Source organism: Salmo salar, chromosome 01 (assembly GCF_965601325.2).
Source record: "Salmo salar chromosome 01, fSalSal1, whole genome shotgun sequence".
Classification (NCBI taxonomy): domain Eukaryota; kingdom Metazoa; phylum Chordata; class Actinopteri; order Salmoniformes; family Salmonidae; genus Salmo; species Salmo salar.
Window position 1 is genome coordinate 3,471,062 of NC_138291.1, and position 21,439 is coordinate 3,492,500.

The 21,439-nt window shown below is 45.3% G+C and overlaps 1 protein-coding gene across 1 annotated transcript in view; it reads left to right on the top strand.

Moving 5' to 3' along the window:
- Window positions 1-1,374: 1,374 nt before the first annotated feature.
- The window catches only part of LOC106571075 (polypeptide N-acetylgalactosaminyltransferase 16), a 50,287-nt gene continuing 30,222 nt past the window's right edge, over window positions 1,375-21,439 (top strand). The window contains exons 1-4 of the mRNA XM_082958264.1: window positions 1,375-1,852; window positions 13,803-13,987; window positions 14,396-14,494; window positions 14,590-14,657. Coding sequence (XP_082814390.1) covers window positions 1,652-1,852; window positions 13,803-13,987; window positions 14,396-14,494; window positions 14,590-14,657 — 553 coding nt within the window. The 5' untranslated portion in view covers window positions 1,375-1,651. The remainder of the gene's footprint in view (window positions 1,853-13,802; window positions 13,988-14,395; window positions 14,495-14,589; window positions 14,658-21,439) is intronic.

Genomic DNA, 21,439 nt, shown 5'->3' on the forward strand with positions numbered 1-21,439 from the left:
TGACCATCCATAGCCTGCTGTCTGTCTGTCTGTCTGTCTGTCTGTCTGTCTGTCTGTCTGTCTGTCTGTCTGTCTGTCTGTCTGCCTGCCTGCCTGCCTGCCTGCCTGCCTGCCTGCCTGCCTGCCTGTCTATTGTCTGTCTGTCTGTCTGTCTGTCTGTCTGTCTGTCTGTCTGTCTGTCTGTCTGTCTGTCTGTCTATTGTCTGTCTGTTGTCTGCATTTCTGTCTGTCTGTCTGCCTGCCTGCCTGCCTGCCTGCCTGCCTGCCTGCCTGCCTGTCTATTGTCTGTCTGTCTGTCTGTCTGTCTGTCTGTCTGTCTGTCTGTCTGTCTGTCTGTCTGTCTGTCTGTCTGCCTGCCTGTCTATTTTCTGTCTGTCTGTCTGTCTGTCTGTCTGTCTGTCTGTCTGTCTGTCTGTCTGTCTGTCTGTCTGTCTGTCTGCCTGTCTATTGTCTGTCTGTCTGCCTGTCTGTCTGTCTGTCTGTCTGTCTGTCTGTCTGTCTGTCTATTTTCTGTCTGTCTGTCTATTTTATGTCTGTCTGTCTGTCTGTCTGTCTGTCTGTCTGTCTGTCTGTCTGTCTGCCTGCCTGCCTGCCTGCCTGCCTGCCTGCCTGCCTGCCTGCCTGTCTATTGTCTGTCTGTCTGTCTGTCTGTCTGTCTGTCTGTCTGTCTGTCTGTCTGTCTGTCTATTGTCTGTCTGTTGTCTGCATTTCTGTCTGTCTGTCTGCCTGCCTGCCTGCCTGCCTGCCTGCCTGTCTATTGTCTGTCTGTCTGTCTGTCTGTCTGTCTGTCTGTCTGTCTGTCTGTCTGTCTGTCTGTCTGTCTGTCTGTCTGTCTGTCTGTCTGTCTGTCTGTTTGTCTGCTTTTCTTTATTTCTGTCTGTCTGTCTGTCTGTCTGTCTGTCTGTCTGTCTGTCTGTCTGTCTGTCTATCTGCCTATCTGCCTATCTGCCTATCTGCCTGTCTGCCTGTCTGTCTGTCTGTCTGTCTGTCTGTCTGTCTGTCTGTCTGTCTGTCTGTGACTGAATAATATATTGAAGGCCACAAAAGTCAGAGATGTTCGTCAACATTGCAAATATATATATATATATTTTTTTCTTCTCAAAGGAATAGAGAGAAGTTCCCTTGTAAACAGAAAGAAGACAATCCAAAACAGTAATTCAGTTTTGCCTCCTCGGTCTTTTTAGTTGACCTGATTTGCTTGGTGGAGTTTGCCAAATAGGCTATTTATTAAAACCACATTAGAGACAATTAATCCAGTCATCCTTGTTTAGTCACGGTTGTCTCTTTTATTTATGTAAATTGTACTACGAGTGTATATTCTAACAGAAACCAAACGGAGAAAATCTGTGCGTAATGTAGCCAGCCTTTAGCAGCTTAGGGCAGCAGCCAATGAGTGACGACACCTCGGAAGGAAATACTCGGCGTTAGGACCTCGCACGGTTCTGTGAGTGCGCAAATCCCTGCATAGGGACCGCTCGTTCTCTCCATCAGAATAACTCGGAGGCTGTTTGCTGCGCTGCGGAGCAATCACCCCACTCTCCTCCTCCTCCCGCTCGGTCTTCTGATCCAGCAGAACACCGACCGAACCGACCGAACCTGAACCATCTGGGCATATCTGCCGGGGGGACGGGGCTCTCCTTATGGGCTCACAATGCGCAGGATACGGGCCAACGCCATCGCAATCTTGACTGTAGCCTGGATCCTGGGAACATTTTATTACCTGTGGCAGGACAATAAGCCTCACACATCATCCCCGTCCTCGGCCTCGCAACCCCGCGTCGGGGACAGCAGGAGCCATGCCGGGCGACCTGACATCCACCGAGATGACAATCACAGGACCATTCCGCTAATCGTAAGTGACAGAGAGTAGCGGAGCTGGATTTGTTGATAGAGAGAACAGTGATAGATAAGGGAAGCGCGACAGACTGCGCTGCGGCGCTTTCTCTCTCTCTCTCTCTCTCTCTCTCTTTCTCTCCCTCTCTTCTCTCTCTCTCTCTCTCTCTCCCTCTCTCTCTCCTCTCTCTCTCTCTCTCTCTCTCTCTCTCTCTCTCTCTCTCCTCTCTCCTCTATCCTCTCTCTCTGCTGGAAGGAAAGCGGCTGGCTGTGTGAGACTGTAGCTCGCCTCGTCAGGGAAGGGTGGGTGTGTTTCATGTTGATGTGCGTTGGGTAATCTGTGTTGTGATGCACAGCTGGAGGTACCGTTCACCCACCTCCTCACTAAACCTAATGCTGCCCGTATGTATTTTTGACGCAAAGAACCTGTGCGTCGACGCTTGTGGTCCATTTCATTTACTTAAACTGAGCTCTAAATAGCGTATGCTAATTTCTGCGTTGCGTTATGCATTATTTGCATGCCCTTCGCTCTCGTCCATTGCCCCTTTTGGTCGAAGGCTGCCACAGGACCCGGATAACCCGTAAGAGGCTTTCCGTAAGTCTCTGAAGGATGAGGGAGCAAACCGAGCTAACAAACCGAGCCGAGCCGTCCGCGGGTAGCCACCGCCTGGAGCAGAGATATACAACAGCTACGACTGTGTTGTAGAATCTACAGAATCTATTCTCTGCAATATAAACCGAGACCCATTGAACATGTAGATACAAATATGGCATATATAGGGTGGAGGACAAATGTAGGTCTGTAGCCTTTACAGACGGTTCATGAACAAGGATGGATGATATTTCTCGTTTCTTTGGCGTTTATTTCTTTGTCTTGATGCGATATATGTATTTTTCCCCCGCTGGTCTTATCGCTGTGTGGGTCTAGTGGTGCATGGAAAATCACTGCTCTATGTGATCGTGGACATGCCATTTTTTGAATTCTTGACATATTTTGAGTTGTATTAAATTAGGCCTTGTTAGTTAACTGCAAGGAAAACTATAGACCCACCTGTTGAGTTAGGGAGTAACGGATTACATTTAGAAAGTAACTTACCCAAACCTGCCCTCCTGAAAAAAAAACTATTTTAGGATTTTATTGTCCGTTTCCATATCATCTACTCAGGTCAATGTCTAGTAGACTCTTATTAGGCCTCTTATGACCTTTAGGAAAATAATGACATTTATTTTCACGGTCTATAATTCCCGACAGACATTTTTAAAAAATTAAAAAAATAAATATGAATGTAACATTGCATTTTTATAACAGGTTCATGACGGAGCTGTAAAACACTAGTAAAAGAGTTCAGGACGAATGCGCCAAGAAACTGGAACACTTACCTTGGAATAGTTTTTATTTACTAGATTAATGAAATCCAGTCAGCTGTGCTTAGTGGCTCAGGCATTGGAAGAAATACCCACGTGTTGATGTGGCCCCTAGTCCTCCAAAATAGCCCTCTCACAGGTGCCAATGCTTCTCATTGTGACTGGAGAAAATATGAAGAGGTTATGGGTGAAGGCCTATACAACCGTAAAGTCAATAGGCCGCACTACAGGCTATAAAAACTAAGACTATGGTCTTCTTTTGTAGTCAATGTTACAGTGGAATTCCAAGTTCTAGGGCTTTATAGCCAATGGCCTTTAAACTATTAATCTTCTCAAACAAAAGGGAAAAAAGCATGGCATCATCCATTCAAAGCAATATACACACACAGTAGTATTGTACTGGTACCATATCAATCCTGTTTGCATTTGTCACACAACGTGACAAATTTAAACAAGATTTCTCCATATGGAGAAAGGGAACAGGCTATATCCAGTCTCTATATGGAGAAAGGGAACAGGCTATATCCAGTCTCTATATGGAGAAAGGGAACAGGCTATATCCAGTCTCTATATGGAGAAAGGGAACAGGCTATATCCAGTCTCTATATGGAGAAAGGGAACAGGCTATATCCAGTCTCCATATGGAGAAAGGGAACAGGCTATATCCAGTCTCCATATGGAGAAAGGGAACAGGCTATATCCAGTCTCCATATGGAGAAAGGGAACAGGCTATATCCAGTCTCCATATGGAGAAAGGGAACAGGCTATATCCAGTCTCCATATGGAGAAAGGGAACAGGCTATATCCAGTCTCTATATGGAGAAAGGGAACAGGCTATATCCAGTCTCTATATGGAGAAAGGGAACAGGCTATATCCAGTCTCCATATGGAGAAAGGGAACAGGCTATATCCAGTCTCTATATGGAGAAAGGGAACAGGCTATATCCAGTCTCCATATGGAGAAAGGGAACAGGCTATATCCAGTCTCTATATGGAGAAAGGGAACAGGCTATATCCAGTCTCCATATGGAGAAAGGGAACAGGCTATATCCAGTCTCTATATGGAGAAAGGGAACAGGCTATATCCAGTCTCCATATGGAGAAAGGGAATAGGCTATATCCAGTCTCTATATGGAGAAAGGGAACAGGCTATATCCAGTCTCCATATGGAGAAAGGGAACAGGCTATATCCAGTCTCCATATGGAGAAAGGGAACAGGCTATATCCAGTCTCTATATGGAGAAAGGGAACAGGCTATATCCAGTCTCTATATGGAGAAAGGGAACAGGCTATATCCAGTCTCTATATGGAGAAAGGGAACAGGCTATATCCAGTCTCTATATGGAGAAAGGGAACAGGCTATATCCAGTCTCCATATGGAGAAAGGGAACAGGCTATATCCAGTCTCCATATGGAGAAAGGGAACAGGCTATATCCAGTCTCCATATGGAGAAAGGGAACAGGCTATATCCAGTCTCCATATGGAGAAAGGGAACAGGCTATATCCAGTCTCTATATGGAGAAAGGGAACAGGCTATATCCAGTCTCCATATGGAGAAAGGGAACAGGCTATATCCAGTCTCCATATGGAGAAAGGGAACAGGCTATATCCAGTCTCCATATGGAGAAAGGGAACAGGCTATATCCAGTCTCTATATGGAGAAAGGGAACAGGCTATATCCAGTCTCTATATGGAGAAAGGGAACAGGTTGAGAGGTACTAGTTTCCCAGATGAGGTAAACCATGAAGCAAACACATGGTACTATGTTCTATGATCTCAGTGTTTTGTAGACCTAACCGTAGTAAAAAAAACAATAGCACAATCACATCTAAGTTTTTGTTTTACAATGACTTGAGTGGAAAACATCTGCTGTTAATTGCACATGCAGAGCACCATCAAAGAGTGGCTGGGCCCATCAATAAAAACAATTGTAGGGGCGAACTGCAATATTCCAAGTTACATTAACGTTAGGTGGTTTCCAAGGTGCATTCCAGGATTTGTTCACAAGCAACTATCCCTCTGGCTATGGATGTCTAGGAAATAGGCCTAACCTTAACCCCAAATCGTAACCCTAACACCAAACACCAAGTCTTCCCTGTGGCTCAGTTGGTAGAGCATGGTGTTTGCAATGCCAGCATGGTGTTTGCAATGCCAGGGTTGTGGGTTCAATTCCCACAGGAGGCCAGTAGAATTTTTTTTAATTTTTTTAAATGCATGAAATGAAATGTATGCATTCACTACTGTAAGTTGCTCTGGGTAAGAGTGTCTGCTAAATGACTAAAAAACCCCAAAAAAAATGTAACACACCCAATCCTGAACATTCCGTTAGTGTGTCTAGAATCTAGAATGGAACACCAGGCTCTCCATGCTGTCTCTGTGTGGACGTGGTGCCCTCCACAACCTGCTGTCTCTGTGTGGACGTGGTGCCCTCCACAACCTGCTGTCTCTGTGTGGACGTGGTGCCCTCCACAACCTGCTGTCTCTGTGTGGACGGGGTGCCCTCCACAACCTGCTGTCTCTGTGTGGACGGGGTGCCCTCCACAACCTGCTGTCTCTGTGTGGACGGGGTGCCCTCCACAACCTGCTGTCTCTGTGTGGACGTGGTGCCCTCCACAACCTGCTGTCTCTGTGTGGACGTGGTGCCCTCCACAACCTGCTGTCTCTGTGTGGACGTGGTGCCCTCCACAACCTGCTGTCTCTGTGTGGACGTGGTGCCCTCCACAACCTGCTGTCTCTGTGTGGACGGGGTGCCCTCCACAACCTGCTGTCTCTGTGTGGACGTGGTGCCCTCCACAACCTGCTGTCTCTGTGTGGACGGGGTGCCCTCCACAACCTGCTGTCTCTGTGTGGACGGGGTGCCCTCCACAACCTGCTGTCTCTGTGTGGACGGGGTGCCCTCCACAACCTGCTGTCTCTGTGTGGACGGGGTGCCCTCCACAACCTGCTGTCTCTGTGTGGACGGGGTGCCCTCCACAACCTGCTGTCTCTGTGTGGACGGGGTGCCCTCCACAACCTGCTGTCTCTGTGTGGACGGGGTGCCCTCCACAACCTGCTGTCTCTGTGTGGACGGGGTGCCCTCCACAACCTGCTGTCTCTGTGTGGACGTGGTGCCCTCCACAACCTGCTGTCTCTGTGTGGACGGGGTGCCCTCCACAACCTGCTGTCTCTGTGTGGACGGGGTGCCCTCCACAACCTGGGGTTCCTGACGTCATTCAGGATGACTGTATGTCATGGTCCCATCATGAGTCCCTGGGATACAGTTAATGGCAAGGAATTAGACCAAATATCACTGGTTACTGTGTATCCTTGCCTTTATTCCTGTCTTCATCATCATTAAAACATTTTAAGAAGACTTTATAGTAGGAGTTCTCAATTACATTTCCGCCGTTAACCGAATGTTACCTTCAGCGAATGCCAGAAGATGGTGATAAATAATTTGTATACTGCAAATTGACCACAAGAATCCCAAACAGACATGGGGCTCTATTTTAAACAAACCTAACGCGATGGTACATCTATGCCCAGGCGATAGCGCTATAGGTTCAAGGGTGTTTTAGAAATATTTGAACTATTTTCACTATCAAAATGATCCGTGCACTTGCTGGCGTTAGCGCGAAAGGGCAGGGTTTTGATGAATGAACAATGTGTGGCTGTGTCGACGCTTAGCCCCTCAATGGCCAATCAGAACGTGCTCCATAGCGAAATACGTGGTTGTTTCACGTAGTGTATTAGCGGTGTTTTATGTATTGCCGTGAAATCAACTCAAATTCCAATGTTAGTCCATTTATAGTTTGTTAAATGGCTTACAGAAACGAAATAACAAAATGTAGATCTATCTTTGCTAAATACGTTAACTTGAACCCATTTTGCAGTCCACATTGTTCTCAGCAATTGCATGTCTTCAATAACATTCACACTGATATAAGGGCTTGGTCTACTATAAATTAAATTATGGCTTAGCGTGGACATGCCAAACATTGACCAATAAGCAAGATTCAATTCATTATTGATAAGGCCTAAAAAGAGAATAAATAATTCTAATCAAATTCTAAACAAGATTTAAAAAAAACTAGTTTTAAATAGGCTGTCACACTTACAGGCCCCATCATTTCTGCCCGTGGGCATAACATTTTAAAACAACGCAGACGATAGAGAGTTTTACGCACATCCAAACTTTCCACAGTAGCTGGACAAAGATCCTATATGAATAGAGATCATGTCCGCTCACCGTTCCACTGCTCCCCAATAGGCCTGAACATAATCGGAACCATTTTACAGATCAGGTCTCATTCACACATCTCCAGAAGTTTTATTTCAAGCGCGCCACGGACGTTGTCCCCATAATACCAGGAATGTGAATCATTCTAATACGTTTGGTTATAATAAAACTGAATGAAAAACAAGAATAAAATCGGCATAATAAAGACATTGCTGTTGAACCAGCCTTCTTTATAGTAGGCCTAAAGGAACATATAAAACGGAAAACAAGGAGTTTTTAATAGGTTACAGATAACTTCTAAATATGAGGTTCGCTGCAATTCACCGAGGTTTTCATCTCTCTTTTCATGATGGTCACGGACACGTAACCGACATCTTGGAGTGGGTTTTACGGCACGTCCAAAACGGGACCTGCATGGCTAAAATAATGTGGGCCAGTCTCCTGCATGGTTAAAATAATGTGGGTCTGCCTCCTGCATGGCTAAAATAATGTGGGCCTGTCTCCTGCATGGTTAAAATAATGTGGGCCAGCCTCCTGCATGGCTAAAATAATGTGGGTCTGCCTCCTGCATGGCTAAAATAATGTGGGCCAGTCTCCTGCATGGCTAAAATAATGTGGGCCAGTCTCCTGCATGGCTAAAATAATGTGGGCCAGCCTCCTGCATGGTTAAAATAATGTGGGCCAGCCTCCTGCATGGTTAAAATAATGTGGGCCAGCCTCCTGCATGGCTAAAATAATGTGGGCCAGCCTCCTGCATGGTTAAAATAATGTGGGCCAGCCTCCTGCATGGTTAAAATAATGTGGGCCAGCCTCCTGCATGGTTAAAATAATGTGGGCCAGCCTCCTGCATGGTTAAAATAATGTGGGCCAGTCTACAATGCAGAAAAAAAGGGAATGTCGGCTCACTGTTTGACTCCTCTCAAACTTTATATTTTAATAAAGCTTTGGTGATTTAATATTTATTTCCAAGTGGTCTCAGCAGCCAAAACCCTTTATCGACAGTCTTGACTACTTTGCGATTGCATTGGACAGACAACAAAAAACTTTAATTGAGAGGAGGGGGGCTATGCTTGGTTTTTATAAAAATAAAACGAAATGGGAAATGACATATGTTTCTAAATACGAAATATACAGGCACCAGAAGCACATTAGGCTACTCTTGTTCCGTGTTCATATGGGCAGTGTGCGTCACGGCTGAATAGGCTGAGTTTCCGCTGTCGAAATTCATAACATAACTAACTGCGTTACAGATAAAAACCCGTTTTTGGTTGGTTTTAAATATCCTTATCAGTTCTGCCTGTAATTAGCACTTTGGATTATGTTTTATAAGGACACAGCTCAAATATTTTCCACCCCTCACATCTAAGCGCAAGTGAGCTGATATGAGACAGGTAAATTCCCGAACCTTTGCGTTAAGGCTGGAACATACCAGTGAGACAGTTTTTACTTTTCTTCTCTCTCTCTTTCTCTCTTTCTTTCTCTCTTTCTTTCTTCACTTCTTCCTTCCTTTGCTTCTTTCTTTAGTAACCATGGTATTAAATTAGACTCAGTGATGTTATCAGAACAGTGCTGTAATGTAATTAGAGTTTTGTTTGTTATGTGAGCATCATTACATTATATTTATTTTTCCATGAGTGCAACACCCCCCTCCCTCTCCTCTTCCATGCTTTATTGAGCTCAACCCCCCCTCCTCTTCCATGCTGTATTGAGCTCAAACCCCCCCTCCTCTTCCATGCTGTATTGAGCTCAACCCCCCCTCCTCTTCCATGCTTTATTGAGCTCAACCCCCCCTCCTCTTCCATGCTGTATTGACCTCAAACCCCCCCTCCTCTTCCAAGCTGTATTGAGCTCAACCCCCCCTCCTCTTCCATGCTGTATTGAGCTCAACCCCCCCTCCTCTTCCATGCTGTATTGAGCTCAACCCCCCTCCTCTTCCATGCTTTATTGAGCTCAACCCCCCCTCCTCTTCCATGCTGTATTGAGCTCAAACCCCCCCTCCTCTTCCATGCTGTATTGAGCTCAACCCCCCCTCCTCTTCCATGCTGTATTGAGCTCGACCCCCCCTCCTCTTCCATGCTGTATTGAGCTCAACCCCCCCTCCTCTTCCATGCTGTATTGAGCTCAAACCCCCCCTCCTCTTCCATGCTGTATTGAGCTCAAACCCCCCCTCCTCTTCCATGCTGTATTGAGCTTTCTGACAACGCAGTGAGTCTCAGGCCATTGAAATGAGGTCATAAGAGTCCTCCTTGTAATTGGGTAGTGATGGCTCCAGATTCCCCAGGGGAGTCACAACCATGAGACCAAGAGACCAAGTTTATTATAGATCAGTGTTATAATAGCAGGCCTATTGAACATCATAATGAAGCAGTCATAATGAAGTAGGCCTAGTGAACATCATAATGAAGCAGTCATAATGAAGCAGGCCTATTGAACATCATAATGAAGCAGGCCTATTGAACATCATAATGAAGCAGTCATAATGAAGCAGGCCTAGTGAACATCATAACGAAGCAGGTCTATTGAACATCATAATGAAGCAGGCCTATTTAACATCACAATGAAGCAGGCCTATTGAACATCATAATGAAGCAGGTCTATTGAACATCACAATGAAGCAGGCCTATTGAACATCATAATGAAGCAGGTCTATTGAACATCATAATGAAGCAGTCATAATGAAGCAGGCCTATTGAACATCATAATGAAACAGGCCTATTGAACATCATAATGAAGCAGGTCTATTTAACATAATGAAGCAGGTCTATTGAACATCATAATGAAGCAGGCCTATTGAACATCATAATGAAGCAGGTCTATTGAACATCATAATGAAGCAGGTCTATTGAACATCACAATGAAGCAGGCCTATTGAACATCATAATAAAGCAGGCCTATTGAACATCATAATGAAGCAGGTCTATTGAACATCATAATGAAGCAGGTCTATTGAACATCATAATGAAGCAGGCCTATTGAACATCATAATGAAGCAGGCCTATTGAACATCACAATGAAGCAGGCCTATTGAACATCATAATGAAGCAGGCCTATTTAACATCATAATGAAGCAGGCCTATTGAACATCATAACAAAGCAGGCCTATTGAACATCATAATGAAGCAGGCCTATTGAACATAATGAAGCAGGTCTATTGAACATCATAATGAAGCAGGCCTATTGAACATCATAATGAAGCAGGCCTAGTGAACATCATAACGAAGCAGGTCTATTGAACATCATAATGAAGCAGGCCTATTGAACATCACAATGAAGCAGGCCTATTGAACATCATAATGAAGCAGGCCTATTTAACATCATAATGAAGCAGGCCTATTGAACATCATAATGAAGCAGGCCTATTGAACATCATAATGAAGCAGGCCTATTGAACATCATAATGAAGCAGGCCTATTGAACATCATAATGAAGCAGGCCTATTGAACATCATAATGAAGCAGGTCTATTGAACATCATAATGAAGCAGGTCTATTGAACATCATAATGAAGCAGGCCTATTGAACATCATAATGAAGCAGGTCTATTGAACATCATAATGAAGCAGGCCTATTGAACATCATAATGAAGCAGGCCTATTGAACATCATAATGAAGCAGGTCTATTTAACATAACGAAGCAGGCCTATTGAACATCATAACGAAGCAGGCCTATTGAACATAATGAATCAGGCATATTGAACATCATAACGAAGCAGGCCTATTGAACATAATGAATCAGGCATATTGAACATCATAATGAAGCAGGTCTATTGAACATCATAATGAAGCAGGTCTATTGAACATCATAATGAAGCAGGTCTATTGAACATCATAATGAAGCAGGCCTATTGAACATCATAATGAAGCAGGTCTATTGAACATCATAATGAAGCAGTCATAATGAAGCAGGCCTATTGAACATCATAATGAAGCAGTCATAATGAAGCAGGCCTATTGAACATCATAATGAAACAGGCCTATTGAACATCATAATGAAGCAGGCCTATTGAACATCATAATGAAGCAGGCCTATTGAACATCATAATGAAGCAGGCCTATTGAACATCATAATGAAGCAAGCCTATTGAACATCATAATGAAGCAGGCCTATTTAACATCATAATGAAGCAGGTCTATTGAACATCATAATGAAGCAGGCCTATTTAACATCATAATGAAGCAGGTCTATTGAACATCATAATGAAGCAAGCCTATTTAACATCATAATGAAGCTGTCTGTCTGTCTGTCTGTCTCTCTCTCTGTCTGTCTGTCTGTCTGTCTGTCTGTCTGTCTGTCTGTCTGTCTGTCTGTCTGTCTGCCTGCCTGCCTGCCTGCCTGCCTGCCTGCCTGTCTGTGTGAGGAAACCCATTCTTCCTGTTTAAACACCTAATCTACTAATCTGGCCATAAATCTGTAGACATCCCATCATCTGTGTATCTAGGAGACCCTATAGACATCACATATATTGAGTTGCACCTTCTAATGGAAGCCGAAGGTCAAATTTCAATTCCATCCTCTCTTTCCCTCAGACAACGTCTCCCCCTTTCCTTCAAATATTCATCCCCTGTGTCATCGTTCCTCTCTTCCACTTTATTTGCCTCTCACTCCTACACCTCCTCTGTGTCCTCTGTCTCTCTCTCTCTCTGTCATCTGTAAAGCCATCAATTAAAGTCGAATAGAAACACTCATTATCATGAAACATCTGGGTTAAAAGATTCCAGTTTGAGTGCAGTTCATACAGATAACAGAGTCAGATTCCAGTTCATACAGATAACAGAGTCAGATTCCAGTTCATACAGATAACATAGTCAGATTCCAGTTCATACAGATAACAGAGTCAGATTCCAGTTCATACAGATAATTCACTAGATTAGAATTGCAAGTTCTTTCTGCAGCTTCTGAGAAGCGGAGTCCCAAATGGCCCCCTTTATTCCCTATATAGTGCACTACTTTTGACCAGAGCCCTATAGCCCCTGGTGCACTATGTAGGGATATATGGGGTCCATTTGGGACACAAGTTCTCTCAGTTTGTACTCTTCTCCTGAGAAATGGAAAGGGAGGTCATGAATGTGCCTGACAGACCTGGATAAATTAATCTGAGAGATTTCTGTCCTCTAGGTGTGTGTGTGTGAGCGTGCGTGTGTGTGAGCGTGTGTGTGAGCGCGTGTGTGAGCGTGTGTGTGATTGTGAGTGTGTGTGAGCGTGTGTGTGAGCGTGTGTGTGAGCGCGTGTGTGAGCGTGTGTGTGATTGTGAGTGTGTGTGAGCGTGTGTGTGAGCGTGTGTGTGAGCGCGTGTGTGAGCGCGTGTGTGAGCGTGTGTGTGATTGTGAGTGTGTGTGAGTGAGCTCTAAGCTTTAAGCCTCTCCCCTGACAGACCATTAATAACACAGAACTGAAGAATGCAGTTCTCTCTGTTCTCTTTCCATTCCTCTTTAATTCCATCCTCTCTTTCCCTCAGACAACGTCTCCCCTTTCCTTCAAATATTCATCACCTGTGTCATCGTTCCTCTCTTCCACTTTATTTTCCTCTCAGCCTCTCACTCCTACACCTCCTCTGTGTCCTCTGTCTCTCTCTCTCTGTCATCCTCTGTGTCCTCTCTCTCTCTCTCTCTGTCATCCTCTGTGTCCTCTGTCTCTCTCTCTCTGTCATCCTCTGTGTCCTCTGTGTCCTCTGTCTCTCTCTCTCTGTCATCCTCTGTGTCCTCTGTCTCTCTCTCTCTGTCATCCTCTGTGTCCTCTCTCTCTCTCTCTGTCATCCTCTGTATCCTCTCTCTCTCTCTCTCTGTCATCCTCTGTGTCCTCTGTCTCTCTCTCTGTCATCCTCTGTGTCCTCTGTGTCCTCTGTCTCTCTCTCTCTGTCATCCTCTGTCCTCTCTCTCTCTCTCTCTGTCATCCTCTGTGTCCTCTCTCTCTCTCTCTCTCTCTGTCATCCTCTGTGTCCTCTCTCTCTCTCTCTCTGTCATCCTCTGTGTCCTCTGTGTCCTCTGTCTCTCTCTCTCTGTCATCCTCTGTGATCCTCTGCCATCAATTAAAGTCGAATGGAAACACTCATTATGATGAAATATCTTGGTTAAAATATTCCAGTTCATACAGATAACATTAGAGTCTGATTCCAGTTCATACAGATAATATTAGAGTCATGCTTTAGACTGGATGTCTCACACCTTTGAGGATGATGGAAACGGTGACAGTATGTGGATTTTCAAACAGGGTTGATAGCTTTACCAAACATCTACAGTGTGAGAGATGAGAGTTGACATCAATAAGACTAAAACATCTGCTAAACAGAGCCATGATATCTTCGAACTGGTAAACCCATCTTTCCTTCTGACCCCAGCTTCCTGTGTTTTTGACCGGCCTGACCTCTGTGTGATCTTCCCCCTGCAGGTGACCCAGTCCCCGCGGGTGGAGCCGCAGCAGGGTCAGCTCATTGGGAGCTTCGATGAGAAGGCGTACCTGTTGGGGAAACAGCTGAAGGCGGGAGACGACCCTTACAGAGACCACGCCTTCAACCTGGCCGAGAGCGACCGACTGGGCTCAGAGCGGGCCATCAGAGATACACGGCACTACAGGTGACTAAACACAGACCGACTGGGCTCAGAGCGGGCCATCAGATACACACAGCTCTAAACACAGACCGACTGGGCTCAGAGCGGGCCATCAGATACACACAGCTCTAAACACAGACCGACTGGGCTCAGAGCGGGCCATCAGAGATACACAGCTCTAAACACAGACCGACTGGGCTCAGAGCGGGCCATCAGATACACACAGCTCTAAACACAGACCGACTGGGCTCAGAGCGGGCCATCAGAGATACACACAGCTCTAAACACAGACCGACTGGGCTCAGAGCGGGCCATCAGAGATACACAGCTCTAAACACAGACCGACTGCTTTCATGTGCAGGGTGAACAGGACAATATGCACAGTAGTTGTGAATACTTTACTAAACCAGTGTTGCTTCTTATTGTTTGTAGATGTGCCTCCGTGAATTACGACGCTAACCTTCCTCCTACGAGCATCATCATCACCTTCCACAATGAAGCTCGCTCCACCCTGCTACGCACCATCAAAAGGTAAAGGAACCGTTGTGTCACAATGAAGAATTGACCCTCCGATATAGTGTTTAATGCTGCCTTTTTCTCTCCTCTCGTCTCCCGCCTTCTCTCAGTGTCCTGATGAGGAGCCCTCCCTCTCTGATCCAGGAGATCATACTGATAGACGACTTCAGTACCGACCGTGAGTCTCTCTGCTCGTTCTCAGTCCTCCTGTTTAAATAGTCTCTAGTCTTCAAACGGCTCCCACCGTGAGGTTCTGACAATAAACCTGCTCTCTGTGAGGTCCCCCGTCCGTTCTCTGTCAGTCTCCACTCTCTATAAATGTCTCTTTACAAGATGTTAAGAGCTGATTCTCTCTATTTCTGTCTTACGTTGTTTTGACCTTGTGCGTCGACCCTGTCAGAAAAACACCGCGGAGAAAGAACGTGAAGAGACAGACGGGGAGACCGAGAGAAGGACATGTTCAGACATTTAGACTGGAGCTTTTGTCAAGGGATGTATCCAGGATCTGTTGTCACAAGAGATTGGGTCATTTTATTAAAGTCAGCCAGGAGAATGATATGACCTCACACACACACACACACACACACACACACACACACACAGTACACAGTCACACACACACACACACACACACACACACACACACACACACACACACACACACACACACACACACACACACACACACACACACACACACACACACACACACACACACACACAGAGAGATATCGAAGCTGGCACAGTCTCCTAACAGGAGGTTTAAGCAGCAGATGAAGCAGCAGTAGGTCTTTGCGAGTAACAAAATATACTTTCAAACATGACGTTTAGGAGTCGGGGGTTTGGGACAGACACCTCTCAGTAGATATAACATGTAGTTTAGGAGTCAGGGGTTTGGGACAGACACCTCTCAGTAGATATAACATGTAGTTTAGGAGTCGGGGGTTTGGGACAGACACCTCTCAGTAGATATAACATGTAGTTTAGGAGTCGGGGGTTTGGGACAGACACCTCTCAGTAGATATAACATGTAGTTTAGGAGTCGGGGGTTTGGGACAGACACCTCTCAGTAGATATAACATGTAGTTTAGGAGTCAGGGGTTTGGGACAGACACCTCTCAGTAGATATAACATGTAGTTTAGGAGTCGGGGGTTTGGGACAGACACCTCTCAGTAGATATAACATGTAGTTTAGGAGTCGGGGGTTTGGGACAGACACCTCTCAGTAGATATAACATGTAGTTTAGGAGTCAGGGGTTTGGGACAGACACCTCTCAGTAGATATAACATGTAGTTTAGGAGTCAGGGGTTTGGGACAGACACCTCTCAGTAGATATAACATGTAGTTTAGGAGTCAGGGGTTTGGGACAGACACCTCTCAGTAGATATAACATGTAGTTTAGGAGTCAGGGGTTTGGGACAGACACCTCTCAGTAGATATAACATGTAGTTTAGGAGTCAGGGGTTTGGGACAGACACCTCTCAGTAGATATAACATGTAGTTTAGGAGTCAGGGGTTTGGGACAGACACCTCTCAGTAGATATAACATGTAGTTTAGGAGTCAGGGGTTTGGGACAGACACCTCTCAGTAGATATAACATGTAGTTTAGGAGTCAGGGGTTTGGGACAGACACCTCTCAGTAGATATAACATGTAGTTTAGGAGTCAGGGGTTTGGGACAGACACCTCTCAGTAGATATAACATGTAGTTTAGGAGTCAGGGGTTTGGGACAGACACCTCTCAGTAGATATAACATGTAGTTTAGGAGTCAGGGGTTTGGGACAGACACCTCTCAGTAGATATAACATGTAGTTTAGGAGTCGGGGGTTTGGGACAGACACCTCTCAGTAGATATAACATGTAGTTTAGGAGTCGGGGGTTTGGGACAGACACCTCTCAGTAGATATAACATGTAGTTTAGGAGTCGGGGGTTTGGGACAGACACCTCTCAGTAGATATAACATGTAGTTTAGGAGTCGGGGGTTTGGGACAGACACCTCTCAGTAGATATAACATGTAGTTTAGGAGTCGGGGGTTTGGGACAGACACCTCTCAGTAGATATAACATGTAGTTTAGGAGTCGGGGGTTTGGGACAGACACCTCTCAGTAGATATAACATGTAGTTTAGGAGTCGGGGGTTTGGGACAGACACCTCTCAGTAGATATAACATGTAGTTTAGGAGTCGGGGGTTTGGGACAGACACCTCTCAGTAGATATAACATGTAGTTTAGGAGTCGGGGGTTTGGGACAGACACCTCTCAGTAGATATAACATGTAGTTTAGGAGTCGGGGGTTTGGGACAGACACCTCTCAGTAGATATAACATGTAGTTTAGGAGTCAGGGGTTTGGGACAGACACCTCTCAGTAGATATAACATGTAGTTTAGGAGTCAGGGGTTTGGGACAGACACCTCTCAGTAGATATAACATGTAGTTTAGGAGTCAGGGGTTTGGGACAGACACCTCTCAGTAGATATAACATGTAGTTTAGGAGTCAGGGGTTTGGGACAGACACCTCTCAGTAGATATAACATGTAGTTTAGGAGTCAGGGGTTTGGGACAGACACCTCTCAGTAGATATAACATGTAGTTTAGGAGTCAGGGGTTTGGGACAGACACCTCTCAGTAGATATAACATGTAGTTTAGGAGTCAGGGGTTTGGGACAGACACCTCTCAGTAGATATAACATGTAGTTTAGGAGTCAGGGGTTTGGGACAGACACCTCTCAGTAGATATAACATGTAGTTTAGGAGTCGGGGGTTTGGGACAGACACCTCTCAGTAGATATAACATGTAGTTTAGGAGTCGGGGGTTTGGGACAGACACCTCTCAGTAGATATAACATGTAGTTTAGGAGTCGGGGGTTTGGGACAGACACCTCTCAGTAGATATAACATGTAGTTTAGGAGTCGGGGGTTTGGGACAGACACCTCTCAGTAGATATAACATGTAGTTTAGGAGTCGGGGGTTTGGGACAGATACCTCTCAGTAGATATAACATGTAGTTTAGGAGTCGGGGGTTTGGGACAGACACCTCTCAGTAGATATAACATGTAGTTTAGGAGTCGGGGGTTTGGGACAGACACCTCTCAGTAGATATAACATGTAGTTTAGGAGTCGGGGGTTTGGGACAGACACCTCTCAGTAGATATAACATGTAGTTTAGGAGTCAGGGGTTTGGGACAGACACCTCTCAGTAGATATAACATGTAGTTTAGGAGTCAGGGGTTTGGGACAGACACCTCTCAGTAGATATAACATGTAGTTTAGGAGTCAGGGGTTTGGGACAGACACCTCTCAGTAGATATAACATGTAGTTTAGGAGTCAGGGGTTTGGGACAGACACCTCTCAGTAGATATAACATGTAGTTTAGGAGTCAGGGGTTTGGGACAGACACCTCTCAGTAGATATAACATGTAGTTTAGGAGTCAGGGGTTTGGGACAGACACCTCTCAGTAGATATAACATGTAGTTTAGGAGTCAGGGGTTTGGGACAGACACCTCTCAGTAGATATAACATGTAGTTTAGGAGTCAGGGGTTTGGGACAGACACCTCTCAGTAGATATAACATGTAGTTTAGGAGTCAGGGGTTTGGGACAGACACCTCTCAGTAGATATAACATGTAGTTTAGGAGTCAGGGGTTTGGGACAGACACCTCTCAGTAGATATAACATGTAGTTTAGGAGTCAGGGGTTTGGGACAGACACCTCTCAGTAGATATAACATGTAGTTTAGGAGTCAGGGGTTTGGGACAGACACCTCTCAGTAGATATAACATGTAGTTTAGGAGTCAGGGGTTTGGGACAGACACCTCTCAGTAGATATAACATGTAGTTTAGGAGTCAGGGGTTTGGGACAGACACCTCTCAGTAGATATAACATGTAGTTTAGGAGTCAGGGGTTTGGGACAGACACCTCTCAGTAGATATAACATGTAGTTTAGGAGTCGGGGGTTTGGGACAGACACCTCTCAGTAGATATAACATGTAGTTTAGGAGTCGGGGGTTTGGGACAGACACCTCTCAGTAGATATAACATGTAGTTTAGGAGTCGGGGGTTTGGGACAGACACCTCTCAGTAGATATAACATGTAGTTTAGGAGTCGGGGGTTTGGGACAGACACCTCTCAGTAGATATAACATGTAGTTTAGGAGTCGGGGGTTTGGGACAGACACCTCTCAGTAGATATAACATGTAGTTTAGGAGTCGGGGGTTTGGGACAGACACCTCTCAGTAGATATAACATGTAGTTTAGGAGTCGGGGGTTTGGGACAGACACCTCTCAGTAGATATAACATGTAGTTTAGGAGTCGGGGGTTTGGGACAGACACCTCTCAGTAGATATAACATGTAGTTTAGGAGTCGGGGGTTTGGGACAGACACCTCTCAGTAGATATAACATGTAGTTTAGGAGTCGGGGGTTTGGGACAGACACCTCTCAGTAGATATAACATGTAGTTTAGGAGTCGGGGGTTCGGGACAGACACCTCTCAGTAGATATAACATGTAGTTTAGGAGTCAGGGGTTCGGGACAGACACCTCTCAGTAGATATAACATGTAGTTTAGGAGTCAGGGGTTTGGGACAGACACCTCTCAGTAGATATAACATGTAGTTTAGGAGTCAGGGGTTTGGGACAGACACCTCTCAGTAGATATAACATGTAGTTTAGGAGTCGGGGGTTTGGGACAGACACCTCTCAGTAGATATAACATGTAGTTTAGGAGTCGGGGGTTTGGGACAGACACCTCTCAGTAGATATAACATGTAGTTTAGGAGTCGGGGGTTTGGGACAGACACCTCTCAGTAGATATAACATGTAGTTTAGGAGTCGGGGGTTTGGGACAGACACCTCTCAGTAGATATAACATGTAGTTTAGGAGTCGGGGGTTTGGGACAGACACCTCTCAGTAGATATAACATGTAGTTTAGGAGTCGGGGGTTTGGGACAGACACCTCTCAGTAGATATAACATGTAGTTTAGGAGTCGGGGGTTTGGGACAGACACCTCTCAGTAGATATAACATGTAGTTTAGGAGTCGGGGGTTTGGGACAGACACCTCTCAGTAGATATAACATGTAGTTTAGGAGTCAGGGGTTTGGGACAGACACCTCTCAGTAGATATAACATGTAGTTTAGGAGTCAGGGGTTTGGGACAGACACCTCTCAGTAGATATAACATGTAGTTTAGGAGTCAGGGGTTTGGGACAGACACCTCTCAGTAGATATAACATGTAGTTTAGGAGTCAGGGGTTTGGGACAGACACCTCTCAGTAGATATAACATGTAGTTTAGGAGTCAGGGGTTTGGGACAGACACCTCTCAGTAGATATAACATGTAGTTTAGGAGTCAGGGGTTTGGGACAGACACCTCTCAGTAGATATAACATGTAGTTTAGGAGTCGGGGGTTTGGGACAGACACCTCTCAGTAGATATAACATGTAGTTTAGGAGTCGGGGGTTTGGGACAGACACCTCTCAGTAGATATAACATGTAGTTTAGGAGTCAGGGGTTTGGGACAGACACCTCTCAGTAGATATAACATGTAGTTTAGGAGTCGGGGGTTTGGGACAGACACCTCTCAGTAGATATAACATGTAGTTTAGGAGTCAGGGGTTTGGGACAGACACCTCTCAGTAGATATAACATGTAGTTTAGGAGTCGGGGGTTTGGGACAGACACCTCTCAGTAGATATAACATGTAGTTTAGGAGTCAGGGGTTTGGGACAGACACCTCTCAGTAGATATAACATGTAGTTTAGGAGTCAGGGGTTTGGGACAGACACCTCTCAGTAGATATAACATGTAGTTTAGGAGTCAGGGGTTTGGGACAGACACCTCTCAGTAGATATAACATGTAGTTTAGGAGTCGGGGGTTTGGGACAGACACCTCTCAGTAGATATAACATGTAGTTTAGGAGTCAGGGGTTTGGGACAGACACCTCTCAGTAGATATAACATGTAGTTTAGGAGTCAGGGGTTTGGGACAGACACCTCTCAGTAGATATAACATGTAGTTTAGGAGTCAGGGGTTTGGGACAGACACCTCTCAGTAGATATAACATGTAGTTTAGGAGTCGGGGGTTTGGGACAGACACCTCTCAGTAGATATAACATGTAGTTTAGGAGTCGGGGGTTTGGGACAGACACCTCTCAGTAGATATAACATGTAGTTTAGGAGTCGGGGGTTTGGGACAGACACCTCTCAGTAGATATAACATGTAGTTTAGGAGTCAGGGGTTTGGGACAGACACCTCTCAGTAGATATAACATGTAGTTTAGGAGTCAGGGGTTTGGGACAGACACCTCTCAGTAGATATAACATGTAGTTTAGGAGTCAGGGGTTTGGGACAGACACCTCTCAGTAGATATAACATGTAGTTTAGGAGTCGGGGGTTTGGGACAGACACCTCTCAGTAGATATAACATGTAGTTTAGGAGTCAGGGGTTTGGGACAGACACCTCTCAGTAGATATAACATGTAGTTTAGGAGTCAGGGGTTTGGGACAGACACCTCTCAGTAGATATAACATGTAGTTTAGGAGTCGGGGGTTTGGGACAGACACCTCTCAGTAGATATAACATGTAGTTTAGGAGTCGGGGGTTTGGGACAGACACCTCTCAGTAGATATAACATGTAGTTTAGGAGTCAGGGGTTTGGGACAGACACCTCTCAGTAGATATAACATGTAGTTTAGGAGTCAGGGGTTTGGGACAGACACCTCTCAGTAGATATAACATGTAGTTTAGGAGTCAGGGGTTTGGGACAGACACCTCTCAGTAGATATAACATGTAGTTTAGGAGTCAGGGGTTTGGGACAGACACCTCTCAGTAGATATAACATGTAGTTTAGGAGTCAGGGGTTTGGGACAGACACCTCTCAGTAGATATAACATGTAGTTTAGGAGTCAGGGGTTTGGGACAGACACCTCTCAGTAGATATAACATGT